Genomic DNA, 18,832 nt, shown 5'->3' with positions numbered 1-18,832 from the left:
TTCATTGTTGAAAAAGAAAAACACAAATATACAGTTCTTCAAATGGAACCAAAATTCAGGTTTCGGGTCGGGTTGCCCGACAGCCCAACCCGACCCAACCCGATTTTCAATTGGAGTTGATTTTTCCCAACCCATCCTAACCCGATTTGCGAAAAAGCTTAACCCGACCCAACCCAACCCAAATTCGGGTTGAACCCGACTTGCGTGAGAACATCCAAGTAACAACGACGGTTTGAAATTATATATAGTGCTAATGTCCTCACTACCATATTTTATAATGGCACTACTCACCGTATTTGGATGATCGCACTCCTCACTCTATTAAAATGTACAGTGTGACCTGTACCCTGTGTCGGTACTTTTCGTATGTAGATTACAATTTTACCCTGAAATAATTTCTCATAAAGATAGATGTTAGATATCAACAAAGGGGTTAATGGTAAAAGAGTAATGCTGACGTGTAAATCCCAGATAAAAAGAAAAGAAATTTCTTTTGGATGGGCCACTTCCTACATAGGTTGTGCGCCAAAAATAATTTTCATAGGTTAATCTGAACCCTCTGATCTAAACCGTCAATGTGATTGAACACAACATCAATCGGTTGTGCCCGTAAAACCATTTCCATAGGTTGATCCTAGCCCTCCAATCGATATAGGCTAATCCTGGCCCTCCAATCGATAGGGTTTCCATAATTGTTGTTCCTCTTCAATTGCCCGGAATCCATCAATATTTTGCAAGTGTCGTGCATGAGTAATATAAGGTAGTTCTTTCGTCATTGTCATATGTCTCTACCTCTTCTTGGTAGTTTTTTGCCGTAATTGTCATAGACAAGCACCTTATGTCGGTACTTTTTGTATGTAGATTACGATTTTACCCGCAAATAATTTCTCATAGAGGCGTTAGATATCAGCAAAGGGGTTAATGGTAAAAAGGTAATACTGACGTGTGGATCAAAAAGGTGGGACGAAAGCGGAAATAACGACAAATGACACAAATGCCCTGACATGTGGGATACAATTGGAATTATGGCAGTGAGACACAAGTGGAAATAACAGCAAAGGGTGGTTGAACTTAACCCACGATTCTGCCTTTCCGCCTTCTAGTAAAAAACCCGTGCGATGCACGGTCCGACAAAGAAATGTACGGACCACGTCATTGGTTGATCCAAACCGTCCATGTGATGGAACACAACATAAATAGGTTGTGCCCCAAAAATCATTTCCATAGGCCGATCCTAGCCCTCCAATCTATAGATGTTTCCATAATTCCTCTTATCTTAAATCGGATGGTCAAGATCACCCTATAGTTTTTTAATTAAAAAACCATAAAGGAGGGGGGTAAGATCAAAATTATAGGGCTTTAATGGGTGCCTTTGTTAAAAGCATAAAGGAGGGGGTAGGATTGAAATTATATGATTCAATGGGTGCCTTTGTTAAAAGCATAAAGGGGGGAAGGATTGAAATTATATGAGTTGAATGGGTGCATTTGTTCAAAAAAGTAAAAAAATGTGACGTGTAATTCTCATGTGATTTTCAAAAAAATCGAAAAAACTCTCCTCTTTTCATCCCAGCTATATATAGTAGTTAGATTAGATTATAAAATTTGATGTTTAGAACTAGGATCCAGTGAGGCCAACAATTACCTGCAACAATCCTGACCCTACTATGGATCCATTTAACACAGTCGGAACTAATAAATTAAACGATCGGCCCCACAAGCAGACACTAAAAATTCACACCCAAAACCACGCAAAGGGTGCGTACCACCTTTTACACCACTGTTCATTTTACACCCGTGCATAGCAATTGCTCATGTTTGTTGTTATGGTAGGGCCCATCATTTTACACCCATTCTAATGGAACACGATTGTTGTAAGATTGTCCATGTAACCAATTCTTATGGAGCTGTTCGGCACAGGATAGTAATCCTTGAAGGGTTGTTAAGAAGTAAGACGGTGGGCAAAAACTCGATCGTACCAGGCACAAAGAAGTAAGAGGGAACAAATCAAAAGATTCAACCAAAATTGTAAACCAAGACAAGAGACAAATCTTCTCCAAATGTTTCGCCTCAAGAAAATCCCAAGAGAAATATCTCACTGCCAACACACACCCCTCTCACCATTATTTATTTCCAAGTTCATGACGTAATTTTAGTCTTAATTAAGACACACCCAAACTAACATACTTCTCTCTCCCTCTCCCTAGTCTAACTAGGTACAATACACTAACAATTTGCACTTAAGTAACTAGCAAAAGGAGATGTCTAACTAGGCACAATACACTAACAATTTGCACTTAAGTAGCTAGCAAAAGGAGATACCAACATAGAGTAGAAAACAAGACAATCCAATTCAACAGAGGGTTTCTGCACCCAATCAGCCTTGTAGAATCTATAAAAGGATTGCTAACCCCGTGCACAAGAGCCCATACTGCCAAGTCTACCAAAGTAGAGGTATATCTGTCATTCTGTCCGGAAAAGATGGTGTTCTTGTAAACTGTTCATCTCGCTTCAAAGCAGCTGACAATGTGTGCTTGAACAAGAACAAAAAATGATAGAACGACTAAAATCACTGATTGAAACAAAAAACACTCGGAAGTATTTGCCTATCCAAAAAAAGGATGTTTTAGTTCACATGGTGTTGCCAGAAAACGATTTCTATAAATATTTGCATATACTTAAAGAGTATGTACACAACTAAAAGATTGTGCAAATGGATTGCCTTCACTAATTAAAGAGTAATATGATGCCTTAGTCATTCTCCCTATTATAATTATAACAGCTACAACTACAACAACAAACAACAGCATGGTTAGTATGAGGTAACAAAGGACTCTTCTGCTGTTAAATGGATACAAGAAAGAGACAACAATGGAGTCTAGCAACCCTTTTCCAGCTAGACTCTCTGCAATCAAAACAAAACACCGTAAATGTTAGACCTAGTGGAAACTAGCTGTGGATGCCCTGTTATATCATAACAATCACTTCCAAAGTTTGACAAACTTATCGTGACTTGCTGAGGCCACCAAACCCGTAACGTTCGAGACTGCCAAGGCTGCAATTAGTCCCTCGTGTGCGGCCAGAGTCATTGTCTTGTTCTCGGCCATGTTCCAAAGCTCCAAAGACTGTAAGAACACAAACAATACAACATGATTAATAAAACAATTGGTTATATATAGACTTCATTTTTGGACAAACAATACAACATGATTAATATGCGCGAGTATAGCTTTCTAAGGCTGCTACTTTTCACACCTAATCTCTACGTTTTACAGCAAACAATGCTCAATTTACATCGTTTTCAAATCACAAATAAATACAAACGAATTGTGTCATGTTTTGTTCCATGTCTGTCTCTGAGAAAACAGGCATATATATTTCAAATATATATAGGGATGTGCCAGCAAAAAAATGCCCATACGAAATTTTATATGAGACATTTTATATCAGTTTATTTTATAATACAACGAAAGCAAACAATAACATTTCCAAGTTAAAAAGGTTTTATGTCAATCATGAATATAATAAATGAACTGGTTAATGGCCAGTGATAAATTGCACGAAATGGTAGAGGAGACTTGCCTGGTAACAGCCAATGACCAACAAAGATGGATATGTTGGATGGAAAACACAGGAGTGGAATTTGTTGCCGTTGCAGCTCAACTCATGCACACACTCACCTTCACTCCCAGAACCGAGTGTCCACACCCTAACGGAGTCTTCACTGACAGATGCCAGATACTCACCTGTAGGATTCCAACACACAGAATGGACTGGCTTCGTGTGTCCCTGCCATTACAACCCATAGGAAAAATGAAAGATTAGTTACTCAATGACAAGAAACAGATCATGTCAATAATCAGGTAAACGGAGAAAAAGGATGCCTAAATAGACATTTATAATTAGAATACAAAATCTTAATAGTGATAGCATATAAAGGAAGAAAATCATTGTTAGTAATAATCGGATTCCTCTAGCACATATGTGATGCAATTGCAACCAGACTTGGAGCAAACACTTTCTGCAAAATATCAAAGAGCTTCTGAAAGTACAAGGTGTCAACTACTCTACTGCAACAAGGGCCTTTTTTTGAGCAAAACAAGAAAAAGGCCATTTATGCATTTGCCCCAAGAAAATGCACAGAAAGGAAGCTATGGGACTACCCTCACCTCCTCAAGCTCATGTAGGCCCTTTTTCTGCCAAAATTAAATTGCCTCGAGCCCAATAAAAGGGGCACTGGCATTCTGTTGGTTCAAAGACAAAGCTACCTCCCTCAGTAGTCGAAGCCACACAAACAAGGATTGCAGCTCGTAATTCGAAGCACTTTCTAGTGTGAACCGAAATCGTGTTGCGTCACGAGTCTACAAGCCTTTCTCATTTCAGTGCTCGCCTTTTGAATCTTCAGTAGGGGCCTTTAGTCTTTTGATTAGAGTAGGGGTCGCGAGAGAGCAGAGCGTACCGCCCTGCCAGAGTCGCGAGTCTGTTTATAGTCGCGACTGTTGTCAGAGTCAACAAGGTTTAAACTTCCAGAGAGCAGGTGGTCACCCGGATCAACCCAAGGAGAAGGAAGATCTGGCTGCTTTTCGATTTCGTTCTTCTTTTCCCAGGTGGACATAACAATTGGGAATTGGTTTCAATAGTCAATATTAGAGCTAGCTTCGCCTGGTCGAAAAGACCAAAAGATGAGAAGAGGTAAAGAGATGGTAGGGACCTTGGTTTGGCTCACAAATCTTCTGGTGCTATCAGAGGAGTGGTCAAATGTGTCACTGGGGGAATTCCAAATATGATTTTACGAGCCTATATCTCAGATTCACAAAAGAAGCTCTCTTAGTTTTGTATGATAAAAAATCAACTACAGTTTTTTTTTTTTTTAAAACAATAGCTTCACAAATATTTTTTTTAAACAATAATTTCAAAAATATTGATCATTCATCGATTCATAGATTTACAAATATTAAGAGTCACCAATCAAAAACTCATCACTAACTAACCTGTAAAGAATGAAGGCAAGTTTGGGTCTCAACATCCAGTATGGATACAACATTCTCAGCAGCAGCTGCTAGATACCTGCCAAGACGTGGTTGGAATCTCATCTGGGTTGTCCCACCCTGCATAAATAAGCTAAGACAATGAACTAAAAGACAATAAAATGCTGTTTAAGTGTAGGAAATCATGACCAGTCAACAACTAGCAGTTATAAGCTGTACTCATTAACCAACACTAGTAATGCATACCTTGAAGACTCTAGCACAGCTACCATTTTTTATATTCCAGTATCGTATTTCACTGTCTCCATCACAAGAGCAGATGAGATCCTCCTTATTTGGATGGAAGTCAAGGGACATTACTGATGCAGAATGCCCGGTAAAATTACGAATTGAAAAGCCTGGCTGCACAGTGATGCCATCTAGTCAAGAAAAGCCTTGCAAGCATAGCACACAGAAAATAATTGATTGATGGCATCTAGCCTAAAGAAATAAAACTTTGTATGGGATCAAAATCAAGCTACAATGCAACAAAATTATATGCAGATTAACTTTGATAACAACCACAACCAGTTAAGAAAGAAGCAAGTATCATCAGTGTTTCAAAACGCGGATGGAGGTCAATACGCGGCCAAAGCAAATCCTAGTTGACTCGGCTCGACACGGTCGAGTATTTGGTTGATGGGCTCAAGTGCTCAGTTGATACGGTCATAACTCGGAAGGATCAAAGGACTTTTAATTGACTATGTAGTGCAAAACACGGACAAAACCTGGACTCGGACAAGAACACGGCCAAGATAAATGGGAGTCGACTCGGGGGAGTCCAAGATGATGAAGGGGAGTTTAGAAACTATGAGTATTATCACAAATTAAAAGTAGAAAAAAAAATATGCACCCACGATCCACAATCCAAGATGCCAAATTCTCACAGCACACGAATTGCCTGACATGCCTCATTTAAGTATCATGAATAAAATAAACCCAGTGACCTGTCCAACAACATTCTAAAAAGAAAAAGAAAATATGAAGCCTATAATCACAATGGTTCAAAATGAAGTTAGACAGCCACGAAGGATGGATGGCAATGCTTGTAGCATAGAAAATGAAGTCTCCTTGGTAAAAATTACAGGGGTGGCACATATGCAGTAGACCCCTTAACCCTAAACACCAAGCCATGGCATCATACATATGAACATATAAACAAATCTGTATTCCTGTTTAGGGTCCTATTTGACATTTGCACTTGGCAAAACCTGAAACTTAAAGAGTCTATATGTTAAAACTTAAAGCCATGCAGTACCCGTGATTCATACCAATCAAAACTTATATATGGTAACCATATAAAGTAGCATAGTGCATAAGAATCCATGGATACGTGATAAAACTAAAGGGCATAAAAGAGCCGCCATTAATGCTCGGAATAAAAGACGAGAAGAGACAAGCGTGTGCGGGGATAGTCACAAGAAGTATTTTCCAAAAGAAAGGTTACTTGCACAAAGATTATCTAAGCAATATATTATCACAAAGATTATCTAAGCAAGTCAGGAAGAGGAAAGAGCATTTTCACTAACATTATCAACTTCCCAAACCCTAACAGTTTTGTCAAAAGAAGATGTAGCCAGACGAGGCAAGCTTGGGCTAAAACGAACATCGGTAATCAGCAGAGCATGTTCTTCTAGTGTAGACTTTGGCTTTAAAGTATCTGTGGACCACAAGACTGCCTGCATAGCAAAATCATCAAGCAATTCATTCACTTTTGAGGTCAAAGTTTTACACTACTCGCGACTTTATATGGCATTTCACATAATAGTTTGACTGAAAATTGCCACTCGATGGTTCTCACCTTTTTATCATGGCCACCAGTAGCAAGCAGTTTTCCATCGGATGAAAAGTGGCAGCAGACAACTTTAGTTGAACTTGCCCGGATATAATTAACCTCCGTAAATGTAAATCCTGGCAGAAGAATCAAATATATTCCGAAATTTCTTAAAAAGAAGAATAAGATCATCCGCCAATTGAAAATGTCTAACTGTTAATATATCTAGAGAGTAAAGTGTTCCTGCACAAGAGTGAAGATAAGTTACCTGCACTCAAGTGCAGCAACAGGGTGGGGGCCAACATTTTTTGGAGGATCACAAGCATTCATTTGAAAGGCCCTTCCATGGATAGGGTGTGTCCCAAAAATCAGCCCCATTGGATCATCCTAACCCAATCAAAGGTGGAGGGGAAAATGGACAGACACTGTGTGTCCATGTTTCTGCCTATTTTTTCCCTCCACAAATGGCAGGGTTACGATGATCCAATGGGGCCTATCCATGGGGGGCCGGAATTTACACTTGGGGGGGCCGGACTAATAGTGCATTGGTCTTGGGGGGCCGCTTACTATTACCGGTATTCAGGAACGCCAGTAAATGTGATTTTTCTTTTAGTGGCGTTCTTGAACGCCGGAAAAACCCCTTCTGTGTTACAGTGTATAGAAGGGATTTTTCAAGTAATTGGAATGGCCGTGGCCCCCTCCACGCTATATGTGGCTCCGCCCCTACACACACACACACACACACACACATCTAACAAACTGAATTGTTCACACCTTTGGTGACATCCATACAGCGTCCAACTGTATCACGACGGTCAGTATCATCATGTAAGAATGACTCTACGTTATCATCTAAGGAACCATCCTCCACAAACCGATCCATATCAGCCTGCAATTCAATTTCTTTATCATCCCACTGCCAAAATGGAGTGCTAATGAGACTTTGCACGAGTAAGGATTTTCGCATTCTCTAATAAAGTTATATTTTACTGTTGTTTGACACGAACTACCTTATAAAAATCAATGCTAGAAAACAGAGATGTACTAACCAATTGATTTGATGGTGATGCAAGAGTTCCGGTTCCATCAGGGCCAAACATAATCAACGGCTTAGATGAGCCAGCACTATGCTGCATAGAAGGCATTGAAATCACATCTCCCGGTGTATGAGTTGAGGGCGTTGAGGGAGCTGAACTTGGGGAGGGTCCTGCGGTATTTGCAGTTCCTGAACTATTTGCAGGACCAGAAGATGAAACAGGCTGCTTTCTCTTTCGCCCGGTCTGATTCTTTGAAGCCTTCAAATTGCATACAAAAAATTAGTAGCCAAAGTGATACAAAAAATATGGATCTCTGTCAAAGCATGATAAAAAAAGATATATCCTATGCAAAATTAATCAAATATTTCCAAACTGTGATCCCCAAACAAAATAGGGTGACATGCTATGTGGGCCATAGCACATTTTACCAGTAGAAAAGACTGACCTGGTCATTTCCACGAAATATGTTTGACATGCTGCCATCGACTGTGACACTGCCAGGGCCCATTTTGTCGTGCTGATGAAGATAGTGGTTTGAACTGTGCGACTGCTGACTTGAAAGTGCGTGCTGCTGCTGAAGCTGTTGCTGCTGATTACTGTTTTGTTGTTGCTGCTGCTGCTGCATCTGAGCTATTTTCTACTACACATAAATGAGCATATTAAGGAAGCCTGAATGCCTTATAATGACTGGAAATAAGTAATAAAAGCAATTATATCAAGGAAGCCTGCAGGCCTTGGAATGACTGGAAATAAGTACTGACAGTTACTAAAACAATCAAATGAACTTCATCAAATGTTACATACTCAAATGTTTTCAGAACTTTACATGCCATTGGTCACCACTACGGTATAAATATAAAGTTGGTATAGCGTAAATTATGTGAGAACACCACAGAGGAGGAAGTTCTTAATTCCAAGGTACTGATAATTATAGCCTCCAATCATGATTCGGTCATATTGATTGAATACCGGCTCTCTAAAACTGATCGGTGGCCATCTCGTTCACTTCAAAACTGTCTCAATTTCTTTAGCACCTCTCAATGTACCTCCTCAATATCGAAGTAGAAGGCTTCGGCAGGTCGGCCTCGGCAGTGCCTTTCCTAGGACAGGATATAGACGTATAGTTTAGGAGGCATGGAATGGGAAGGCTATATAAGGTATCATAGAACTACAGTATGTAAACTCTGTCATGGATAAAATGAAGTTTCATCCATGATATCACTCACCGGCTAAGCACTTTCACGAATGCCCTAACCTGTGACCGATCACTTTGTACATCCATCTAATCTGAAGTATGTACTATCAAATTGAAATATTTTTTGACAGGTACCAACTATCAAATTGAAATATAATCCCTATTTTCCTACAAAAAATTCTATCGGATAAACTAGCTACACAAATCAACATGAAATGAGATACATCAAGGAACCTATAAACCATAACAACAATGGACTGATATCCCCTAGTTGTTCTGACTGTAAGAGAATACATGACTGTGTTGGGAGTTTGAGACTTTTAATGGGCTAACTTACCATGCATTGGGTGACACAAATTATTCCCATATGAGCCCTATCAAGTATGGTCTCATCGTGCTCGCTCACTCGCCCGCATGAGATTGCTCATATGTCCCCCTCATGGGGAGCACTTTCATCTAGGGACCATATCCTCCTTCAAGGACCAAGGTTAGTTCTATCTTCGCTATTTACTGGTTTTGTTAGGTTGGTTTGATGATCGAATGTACTGCATGGACAATTAGGCATTCTGTGATATTGTTCATCACATTAAAAATATTTGGAGGTGGTATTTTGATATTTGAATCTTAGAAATCTACGCCATGTGCTTGTCACACCTACTGGTGGTTCTCTTCGAACGCGGGTAGAGTTCAGATGACTGGCCACGGCATATAATAGATGAACCAATGGGGCCTCCATCAATGCCCTTTCAACTCACCTTGCCTAGCATACGTTGATAGGATGGGCGGTCATTGCATTTCCGAGAGCCCTAAGTCCAACATGTTCGCTAATGCAATCCATAGTGACTTCACTCTTAGCCAACATGTTTGAGTGTTGATCCAATGTAGGCTGAGTACTTCGTTGCCATGCCCCTAGGCTGCACTCAACCATGCCCCTGATGTGGAGAATCGACCTATTAGCCATAGTTCAAAATGGATAATTCGACGTGCAGAACAACCGTACGGACACCGGGAAGACACTAAGATGCCTAAACAAAAATATATTGATAGTGCACAACATAACTGACACCTAAATGCCCTGAGATAGACCCTACGACCTAGGGCATCGCTAAAAAATACAAGTTATACAACTACTATCTGTCCTAATTGACAAAAATCACTGTTAGCCCTAGGGTTCAACCTTGGTCTCTTCGTCAAGTCTGTTCTGATGACAACAAAACACAAAATGGAAACTTATATCAATTGATTAAATTAATGTTTCAATGCTTTTTAAGAAAGCAATTTGTAGATCAAATTGAAGCACATTGAAATGTGGAGGCAATGAACTCGGAGCCACGGAGAGTGAAGCCTAAGTTGAAGATTCTAAGACCAAGAGAAGATCCATGAAGTTAGCCTTGCTCGAGAGAAAATACTTTGAAGACTTGAAGACCTCCTGAAGATCTGAAGTGTCTAAGTCAAAGTCTTAGATTTTATAAACTAAATTCTCTGTCTTTGTATATATGGGTAACAGCACTAGGGATAATCTAAAATAAGGGTAATTAAACTTAAATTGAAGATAGGATGGTTTGCACAACGGCACTAGGGATAATCTAAAATAAGGGTAATTAAGCTTAAATTGGAGATAGGATGGTTTGCACACAAGTCTGGAAGAGCTGAGTGGAATTTGAACCATGAAAGAACATTCAGGGCTTTAGACGGACGAGGGCTTTAGGGATCAATGGTGAGCCCCAGCGGGGGGGGCTAGACAATAGGATTAAAGAAATATTTTTTTTAAGAAAAGACATTAAATGGTTTAAAAGAATTTAATGAATGATAGGCCTCAGGAAAAAAGTGAGAAAGGTGGGGCCATATGTTGATGTGGACATTCTTCGCATCTAGGTTTAATAAATTATGAATTATGTCCCTAAATAAAGTCTAAGCAAATAAAAAAACATGTATGCCCATAAATAAATAAATACTAATGGCAGATCACATCATATAGTGATGTACAATGGTGTTGTAACTGGCATTCGGCACCCAAAAGCCTATTACGTGTGTCATATGACATGAGGACTTTGAGGTAATCAAACAACCCCCAAGAATGCAATATGTAATGAAAACAGCACTACTTCCGAAGATATCTCACCGAGCTGAAGGGTTACTCTCTCAGAAACTGATAAGAGGGAGCAGAAAGGAACACACCAACAGCAAATTATCTCATAAACTAATACATAATAGTAGCAATTCAAGAAAGAGAAGGCGGGTATAAAAGAAGAGCACCTTAATTAACATATCCGTGTCACCACGAGGCAAACCAGGACATGCGGCTTGCATTGGAGATCCAACATTCTGAGCTATATCACCAACCGAATTGGAATGACCATCCTTCCCAAGAACTATATTTCTGTTGTTTAGAAGCATTCTCAACCGTCTGCTGTCAACATCACCTGTTGAAGGGGAAGTCAGATTTTGTTGCGCCTGAAACAAAAGCTGTTGTTGCTGCGGAGTCAACATATGTAGTTGATGAAATGGTTGTGGAGACTGTATAAATGACTTTTGCTGTTGTAGAATCCCTGAGCGAAGCTGATCAAAGCCCTACAAAAAGTGACGCGCGACAAAGTAAACAGAATTGGACGCAAAAGATAAAAAGTTAACTTACATTAACTTACATTGACATGCATATCTTCATTGGTCATATAGTAGGAAGTCTTAACACTAGATTTCCATTAAACACTATAAAATCACATGCATCCTACTAGAAATTACAGGTAATTACAACCATTTCCGGTCTCGCAACCTTTAGATGATATCAAAAGCTGCAATTATTGCCTTTTAAGTGCTTAAATTAAATATTTTTCTACAACGAGATTGTAAACTAACCAATCAGAGAGAGAGAGAGAGAGATGGAAAACTATGAACGAAAGGGGAGAACAAAAAATACAGATATATGAGATGCAAAAGACAGTAAGGGAACCCCACATATTAAAATTGTTTATAAAGGAGAAAAAAGGAGGGCTGACCAGTATTGAAGTTGCTGGTCAAATACCCATGTAACTTAGTCAGCCAGCAATTAAACAGTATTTTTCTACGGGCATGGGCTTCAACCCAAATTTCCAGCATCTCGATAACCCAAAGTGAGGATCTAAATAATAATGTCTCTCCTTCAACACATAATTTGCAAGGACAAAAGAGCCAATAACCTTGAGGGTAAGGTAGTGGACATCCGTGAAAGTCAAGGAGGAATTGTGTACGCAACGAAAGTGCTGCAGTGCAAACACTTGAACAATTGCAAGCCCCAAGTTCAAAAGAGAAACTCGAGCCCAGATCTGCCACAGTTATCTTTGCTACAGGTGTCATATTATTACTTAATTTTGAGTTTTCATATGGTGGCTGTGTGTGTAGCAACATAAGCAGCCAACAAGTACAGTAGAGCCCACATTGTAGGATGCTTGGGTAATCCAAACCATTCATTTATTGGTCCCTAACGTCGATATGCAGTGGCCCAATACACATATCCATAGGATGATCCTAACCCTCCGATTTTTGGACGTTTCTATACTGTGTTGTCCATTTTACACCAAATGTATCCGAGCAATGGCTTCAAAACTTCGGATTGTAGGTATACACTCATTGAAAATGTCTCGTTAGGCCATACATCATGAAGCTCACTTGGTTAATACCAAAAAAAAAAGGTATTTGTTTCTTGCTTGATTGATGATTTATATTTATTAATCATGTTAACTGGCTATTAGGATTTGTTTTTTTTATCATATCATCATTGGTCTATATTGAAGTCCAACTTGTATAAATCAATGTCTTAGACCCCAAAAACATGACTCAAATCAAATATGATAAGAGACTAGCAAACACCTTCCCCAATCTGATTATCTTATACCAGGGAAAGTCTTTGAAAAGAGGCTTGGTGATAAAATATCTTCTAAACCTTCGTGAGGGCAAAAATAAGTCACCAAGGTTTTAACTTTAAAACAAAAAACATTTAGCAAGCAAATATGCATTTCAGTCGTTTGGGTTTCAGTCTCGACGGGGATGGAAACAGAAACATTTCGGACGTTCTGTGTCAGTTTCGGTGGAAATTTAAAACCAAGCAAGTTGCACGAGTGAGAACATTTTGAAGTACAGTTCATATCAAATCCAAAGCAGACAAGAACAGGGAGCATTTCCTCAGCTCAAGAAAATTTTGACAATTGAGATTAAAATTCAGTACGAGAACACAGACCCCAAAACTTTCCTCAGCTCATATTCTCTTGCGAAAAAACATGTCTACATCTCCTAAAGAACTGAGTTAGGAGCATTTCTTAACGGACTTGGCTTAAATTCCTATTCTAGCACTACCATAATTGTGTAACTACTGTTCATGGGTTCTGTACATTGACAGCAATATCCAAAAAGTTGTAATCATAATATGATTTCAAGTACCATTCAATAAAAAATAATGAGAGTTTAACCATTCAAAAAATAATAATAATAATGAGAGTTCAACTAGAAATGGCTTATGAAGTGCTTCGCAAATAACTTACAGCGAGAGGCCATCCTTTCAAAGTCAAATTGTTACCCCCTTGATTTGATCCTGCCATAACAGGGCAATAACCATCAACCATTGACACTTCTATGAAAGTCGTGAAGATAACAGCCCAAAAGGTTACATGCAGGTTGTAACTTCCTCTTTGTTATAAAATAAGGGTTCTTATATGATGCACTGATGCACACATTTTTCCAATGGAAAATACAAGTGGGTGGAAACAAAAGTGGGGCCCACTTATTTAATGATCCAAATAAATTGTGGAAACGTCATGAATCAAAATCCACTCTCAACGGACAATCGTAAGCCTTCAATTTGTGTCTGTGAATGCAGATTGTTGCTTCCTTTTTTCCTACCATCTATTTAATGGCCACAAATTGGAGGGTTATGGGAGTGGATTTTGATACATGGCCATTGCATAGCAAGGCCTAACAGATTAATGGTCTAGATCATTGAACAAGTGGGCCCCACATGTACTTCTAACTGCTCATATTTTTTTATAAGAACATATAAAACAATAGGAAAAACAAAATACAAGAACTAGAAGAAAAAGTGATGAGAACAGAAATAAAAAGGATGAACTCAAGTTAACAACAAAATGGCATATACTACAATCATCATCACACCAAATCACAGCCGCCAAATCCTAGGGCCTCTTGCTCAACACCCAATAAGACGAAGATAATTTCTTTGCAATAAAGGTTTGCAATTATATTCAAAAAAAAAATGTTCAAATATATATGAACTCCACAAGGTAGAATAATCAATACCAGGAACTCCGATTAAAGATCCATCAGGACCTGCACCCCCCCTGGGAGTCATTGCCAGATTCATCTCGCTTTTTATGTCCTGTTTCACTATTCCAGTCACACCAACACATAACAAGAATAAACAAATAAGCAAGTATCTGTACTCATAAATGCATACCTGGGTAGGAAGTTGTTGGTTTCGAGCTTGGACTTGCTGAAGAGTCCCTGACATACCCCCAGCTGTCCCATGTAACACTTGACTGAAATTGAAAAATGCACTCAGTGGCTAGGCAATTACGCATCTCAAGCGGATGAAGACAGTGCATTGTAACATCAATCAAATGATAAAAAAAATAATCAAAACAGAACCAGAAATAGCAGAAAGATATTAAAATGAATCAAGATAAGATCATTTGCAATCAACAGTCTGCTTTTAGATTTGTCAATACATTGACATAAATAATGTGTACAATTCGAGGATTTAAAATTTGGTTTCGGTGTTGGTTTAGGCCACCATCGAAATCGAAATATTTCAGTTTCTGTAGAAATTTCGGCAGAAACCATGTAAAATTTGGCAAAAAAAATTTATGGTATTCAAATTTCGGTCATTTCAGAAATTTCGGTGGAAATCTTGTAAATTTCGGAATTTCAGTGAAGCCGAAATCATGTCAAAAACCGATTCAATGTACTTTCGGTTTCAGTCAGTTTGGACTGAAACCGAAATTTCAGATTTCGGCCAAAATTCAAAACTATGGCACAATTAAGGTTTCTGATCCTAAGCTACACATATGAACTATGGAGTGTTTAAAGAGCAAGGTACCCTGACGGTTGGCCAGTGGCAGAAGCTGACTTTAACATTGAGGCATGGTTTGGATCCAGAAGCTGGCCCACATTGTCAGCAATCCTTTGCTGTAATAGAATTTCTCAGATTAATACCTTTAGTAAGAGGGTGATAAAGAGCAATTCAGAGATAACAACTGGCAACCAACTAGGAGAATACCTTCATAGATGCATCTTCCAAAGTATCCCTCGGAAGAGGCAGCTTTAATCGTTCCTCATACATCTTTGTTGCCAAAGCATTTGCAGTTCCACCAGGATTTTGTCTAAGAGGATCATTGCCTACAAGCCCATTGGTGTTACCGTTTAAAAGATGAGCTCCCTCTCTCCTCTGTTGTTGTTGTTGCTGCTGTTGCTGTTGTTGTTGCTGCTGTTGTTGCTGCCTCTGTAACAAAATTTGCTGCATTTGCATTTGTTGCTGCTGCTGCTGCTGTTGTTGCTGTTGCTGATGTTGTTGCTGTTGTGGTTGTTGTTGCTGTTGCTGCTGCTCTCGAGACTTGATTAATTGAGTCTGTCATTGTAACCATTTTACAAGTGACTCTCTCATAAATAGTCATAGCAACAGGATTATCAGTGTTTAAAATGCGGAACACAGCCGAAGAAAATCCTAGTTGACTCAGCACGACGCAGTCGAGTGCTCAGTTGACGCGGCTGAGTACTCGGTTGACACGATCATAATTCGGGATAGTCGGAGGAGTTTTTATTAACTCTGTAGGGCAAAACCCAGAAGGCAAATTCGGCGAAAACGCAGATGCAGCCAAGGTAAAAGGGAGTCGACTCAGGGGAGTTTTAAAACTATGAGAATTATAGTCAAAAACTTACTTTCTAGCAAGGCCATATAGTTTTACTTCCAGTAGCTAATAAGCATGAAAAGAAAATCCTCTGTATGACTACCTAAATAATCGCTATGGGCAGTAAAAAGTCACAAGTTCCCCCATCCTCACAGCCAACGGAACAAAAATGTAAGCTTCAAAAAAAAAAAAGGGTGGCGAGCCACTTCTCTGAATAGAATCACCAGATGATTTTGTTTTACGCCTGTATATAAGTTAATTGCCTCCAAAAAACACGAATTTGTATCCTAAATCCTAGAAATAGCCAACAAAATGAATACTAGAGATGACATGCTGCGCTCGCAAGTGATGTCAATAAAAAATCACTCAACCCATAAGAAGGTGCTCATACTGGAAAAATTTTGCCGTAGAGAAACGAGAATCACATCAGAATTCCAGACAGTTCTAGTACTATCCTTTCTGAAACAGCTATTTGAACATAAAATACAACTGAAATTTTCCATTCCACCAAATTGCATCAATCTCTGACATTTATTTCCGAAAAAGAAAGGGAAATGACTAGAAAACTTGTAGGTTGTACTATTTTTTATCAGTGCAACTTTGACCCATACAGATAAAAAACAATACATATCCTATCAAAAGTATGAAGTTACAAGTAAGATGATGAATAAAAAAACTGTAGCTCACCTCTATGTAAGAAGCAGCAACCTCAGAGTGCTTCTCATTTGTCCTGGCAATAAAGATATCCCAGAAAACAGACCACCATTCGAATAGAAAGCCACCAGGAGCATCAATCGCTGAAAGCCCGCACCAAACACAGAATCAAAAACAATCCAAATGAAAAAGAATCACAAACCCAAAAACCCTTTTTTTTAAAAAAACATAGACCCAAAAAAGGGTTTAAATTCTCTATTTTTCACGAAAATTTTGAAGCGATCTTACCAACAGGATCTGAAGATACTTTTCCTTCTACTTGAAAGGCCTTTGCGGATTGTTGCAAATTCCTCTTCACTAAATAATCATGAATGTACACATCCAACCTGTTTTCATTAATCCAATAAAGTAGAATCAGTAAGAAAAGCAAAAAAAAAAGAAATATATATATATATATATATATATATATATATATATATATATATATATATATATATATATATAGACACACACACACACACACACAAAGAGAACATATGTACATAAACCAACCCAATGAAACCTAGACACTACAGAAAAATAAACAAAAATAAAATCTAAAAACCTCAATATAGAAATAACATTATATAAATCAAATCCCAACATATAATAACAGAAAAAAAAAAAAAAAAAAAAAACAGAGATGCACCACAGAAAGAAAAAGGAAAGAAACAAAGCAAGAACAGAACCCAACAATAACAAAAACAAAGCACGTAAACAAAACCCAAAAAGAATAAGTGCAAAATACCAAACCCTAAAATGCAAAAAAAAAAAAAAAAAAATGCAACACTCAAATGAGAAACATCAAAAAAAAAAATACCAAAAACCCATGAAAGAACAGAACTTAAATCATAAACCCAATAAATAGAAGGAAAAAACAGCACAAAAAGAGCTTATCCAAAACCCAAACCCTTTCCCAAAAGCAACAAGAATAAAAACAAAACCAAAATCAAAGAACCCAGAAAAAATAGACCAAAAAGAGATAGACAGAGAGAGAGAGAGAAAAAAAAATAGAAAGCTAAAAAAGCTTACATTTTATCCGCTTCCCAGTTCGTTTGAGACATGATTCCGAATCCTAGACCTCAAAGGGCTCTCTATGTATGTCAGAAATTCCTCTTCTCATCAGATTCTAAGTGCATGTAGCTCGATCTCCTTCATATAAAGCAGATTTCTAAAACCCTCCTCAAATAACCCCAAAAAAATAACACACAGAAAATGAGAAAGAAAGAGATAGAAAAGGGCGTGCAAGAAAAAAAAAATATGGGGTTTGGGGAAGACAAACGATTCCTATTTCTTAAAATAATAAAAAAAGAAGTCTTTTAAAAATGAAAGAGAGAGAGAGAGAGAATTTGAAATATTAAAAGGGGAAGAGAGAAGAAGAGTAGAAGACTGGTTTTACAGACCAAACCCAAAACCTTCTTTTTCTCTTCTGCAAGCTTTTTGTTTTTTAAATTTACATTGAGTGTTAGAATTTACGATAGCTTTTGGTGGATTGAGCTTTGCTCAGATTTCATTATTGTCTCATAGGGAGAATCACCAAAAATAGCCCTTTATTTCCCTTAAATATCCAAACTATCCCTGATCTGAGTTCTCTGTTTATGGAAATTGACTGAAATACCCCTGAACGTTACCGAAGTCTTGGGCATTTCGCATTAATGAAGGGATTATGGTCATTTAATGTCAGATTTTAAAGCAATTTGCTCGTGAAATGACAGAAAATATCCTCATCCCTCAGGGGGGCTGAAATGGGCGTTAGCTGTATCCAATTTGAGAGCATTCTGAATTATCTAGCACTTTTTTAGAAACATCACTAGTGAAATGACTGAAGCACCCTCCAGATTTGCTAGCATTGGACAGATGTACTTTGATTGTGAGATTGATCCTAGCCCTTGGATCAAATAAGTGGGAGTTTATTGCTGGCCCACCAGATCAATGGCTACGATCAACCAACACGTGCCACTCGTACGGTGGAAGGGAGTGACCAGAAAATATCATTCTCTGTACCAAAACCGACCAGCCTCCTACGCTGGACTTTTCAATAGTGATTGAGGGCAATATGGTCATTTGGCAAGGCAAATAAGTCAATTCTAGAAATTTCATGGTTGTTTTTCAGATACGAGGACATTCCATTGGCGAGAGAATGATCGAAAAGCTACCGTGTCTTTATCAGACAGAACAAATACTTCGAAATGACCAAAGTACCCTCCGTTCACCTT

At 38.5% G+C, this 18,832-nt stretch overlaps 1 protein-coding gene across 2 annotated transcripts; it reads right to left on the bottom strand.

Moving 5' to 3' along the window:
- Positions 1–2,702: 2,702 nt before the first annotated feature.
- LOC143858413 (transcriptional corepressor LEUNIG-like) lies at positions 2,703–18,099 on the bottom strand. 2 transcript variants are annotated; one of them, XM_077369067.1, is made up of 18 exons: positions 17,649–18,099; positions 16,866–16,963; positions 16,611–16,720; positions 15,296–15,643; positions 15,116–15,204; positions 14,474–14,555; positions 14,317–14,395; positions 13,545–13,594; positions 11,287–11,601; positions 8,281–8,472; positions 7,848–8,093; positions 7,573–7,714; positions 6,826–6,935; positions 6,554–6,703; positions 5,232–5,387; positions 4,989–5,105; positions 3,580–3,786; positions 2,703–3,122 (listed from the first exon to the last, which is right to left on the bottom strand). In XM_077369067.1, exons 1-18 carry the CDS (start codon positions 17,678–17,680, stop codon positions 2,979–2,981), a joined length of 2,667 nt encoding a protein of 888 aa, XP_077225182.1. In that variant the 5' UTR covers positions 17,681–18,099; the 3' UTR covers positions 2,703–2,978. The 2 variants fall into 2 exon arrangements, with proteins under 2 accessions (XP_077225182.1, XP_077225183.1); XM_077369068.1 differs by having other exon boundaries at positions 7,573–7,687.
- Positions 18,100–18,832: the final 733 nt, after the last annotated feature.

Source organism: Tasmannia lanceolata, unplaced genomic scaffold (assembly GCF_043159265.1).
Source record: "Tasmannia lanceolata isolate RefF3 unplaced genomic scaffold, GAP_Taslan_0.1 ptg000026l, whole genome shotgun sequence".
NCBI lineage: Eukaryota > Viridiplantae > Streptophyta > Magnoliopsida > Canellales > Winteraceae > Tasmannia > Tasmannia lanceolata.
The sequence above is the reverse complement of the archived record's forward strand: the minus strand, read 5'-3'. Positions and strand labels throughout refer to the sequence as shown.

Coding starts and splice junctions, on each gene's coding strand:
- LOC143858413 (XM_077369067.1), bottom strand. CDS start 17,680: ATGTCTCAAACGAACTGGGAAGCGGATAAAAT. Junction 14,556..15,115: donor GCCACTGGCCAACCGTCAGG/GTACCTTGCTCT, acceptor TTTCAATTTCAG/TCAAGTGTTACATGGGACAG. Junction 5,388..6,553: donor GGGTTTGGGAAGTTGATAAT/GTTAGTGAAAAT, acceptor ATCACTGTGCAG/CCAGGCTTTTCAATTCGTAA.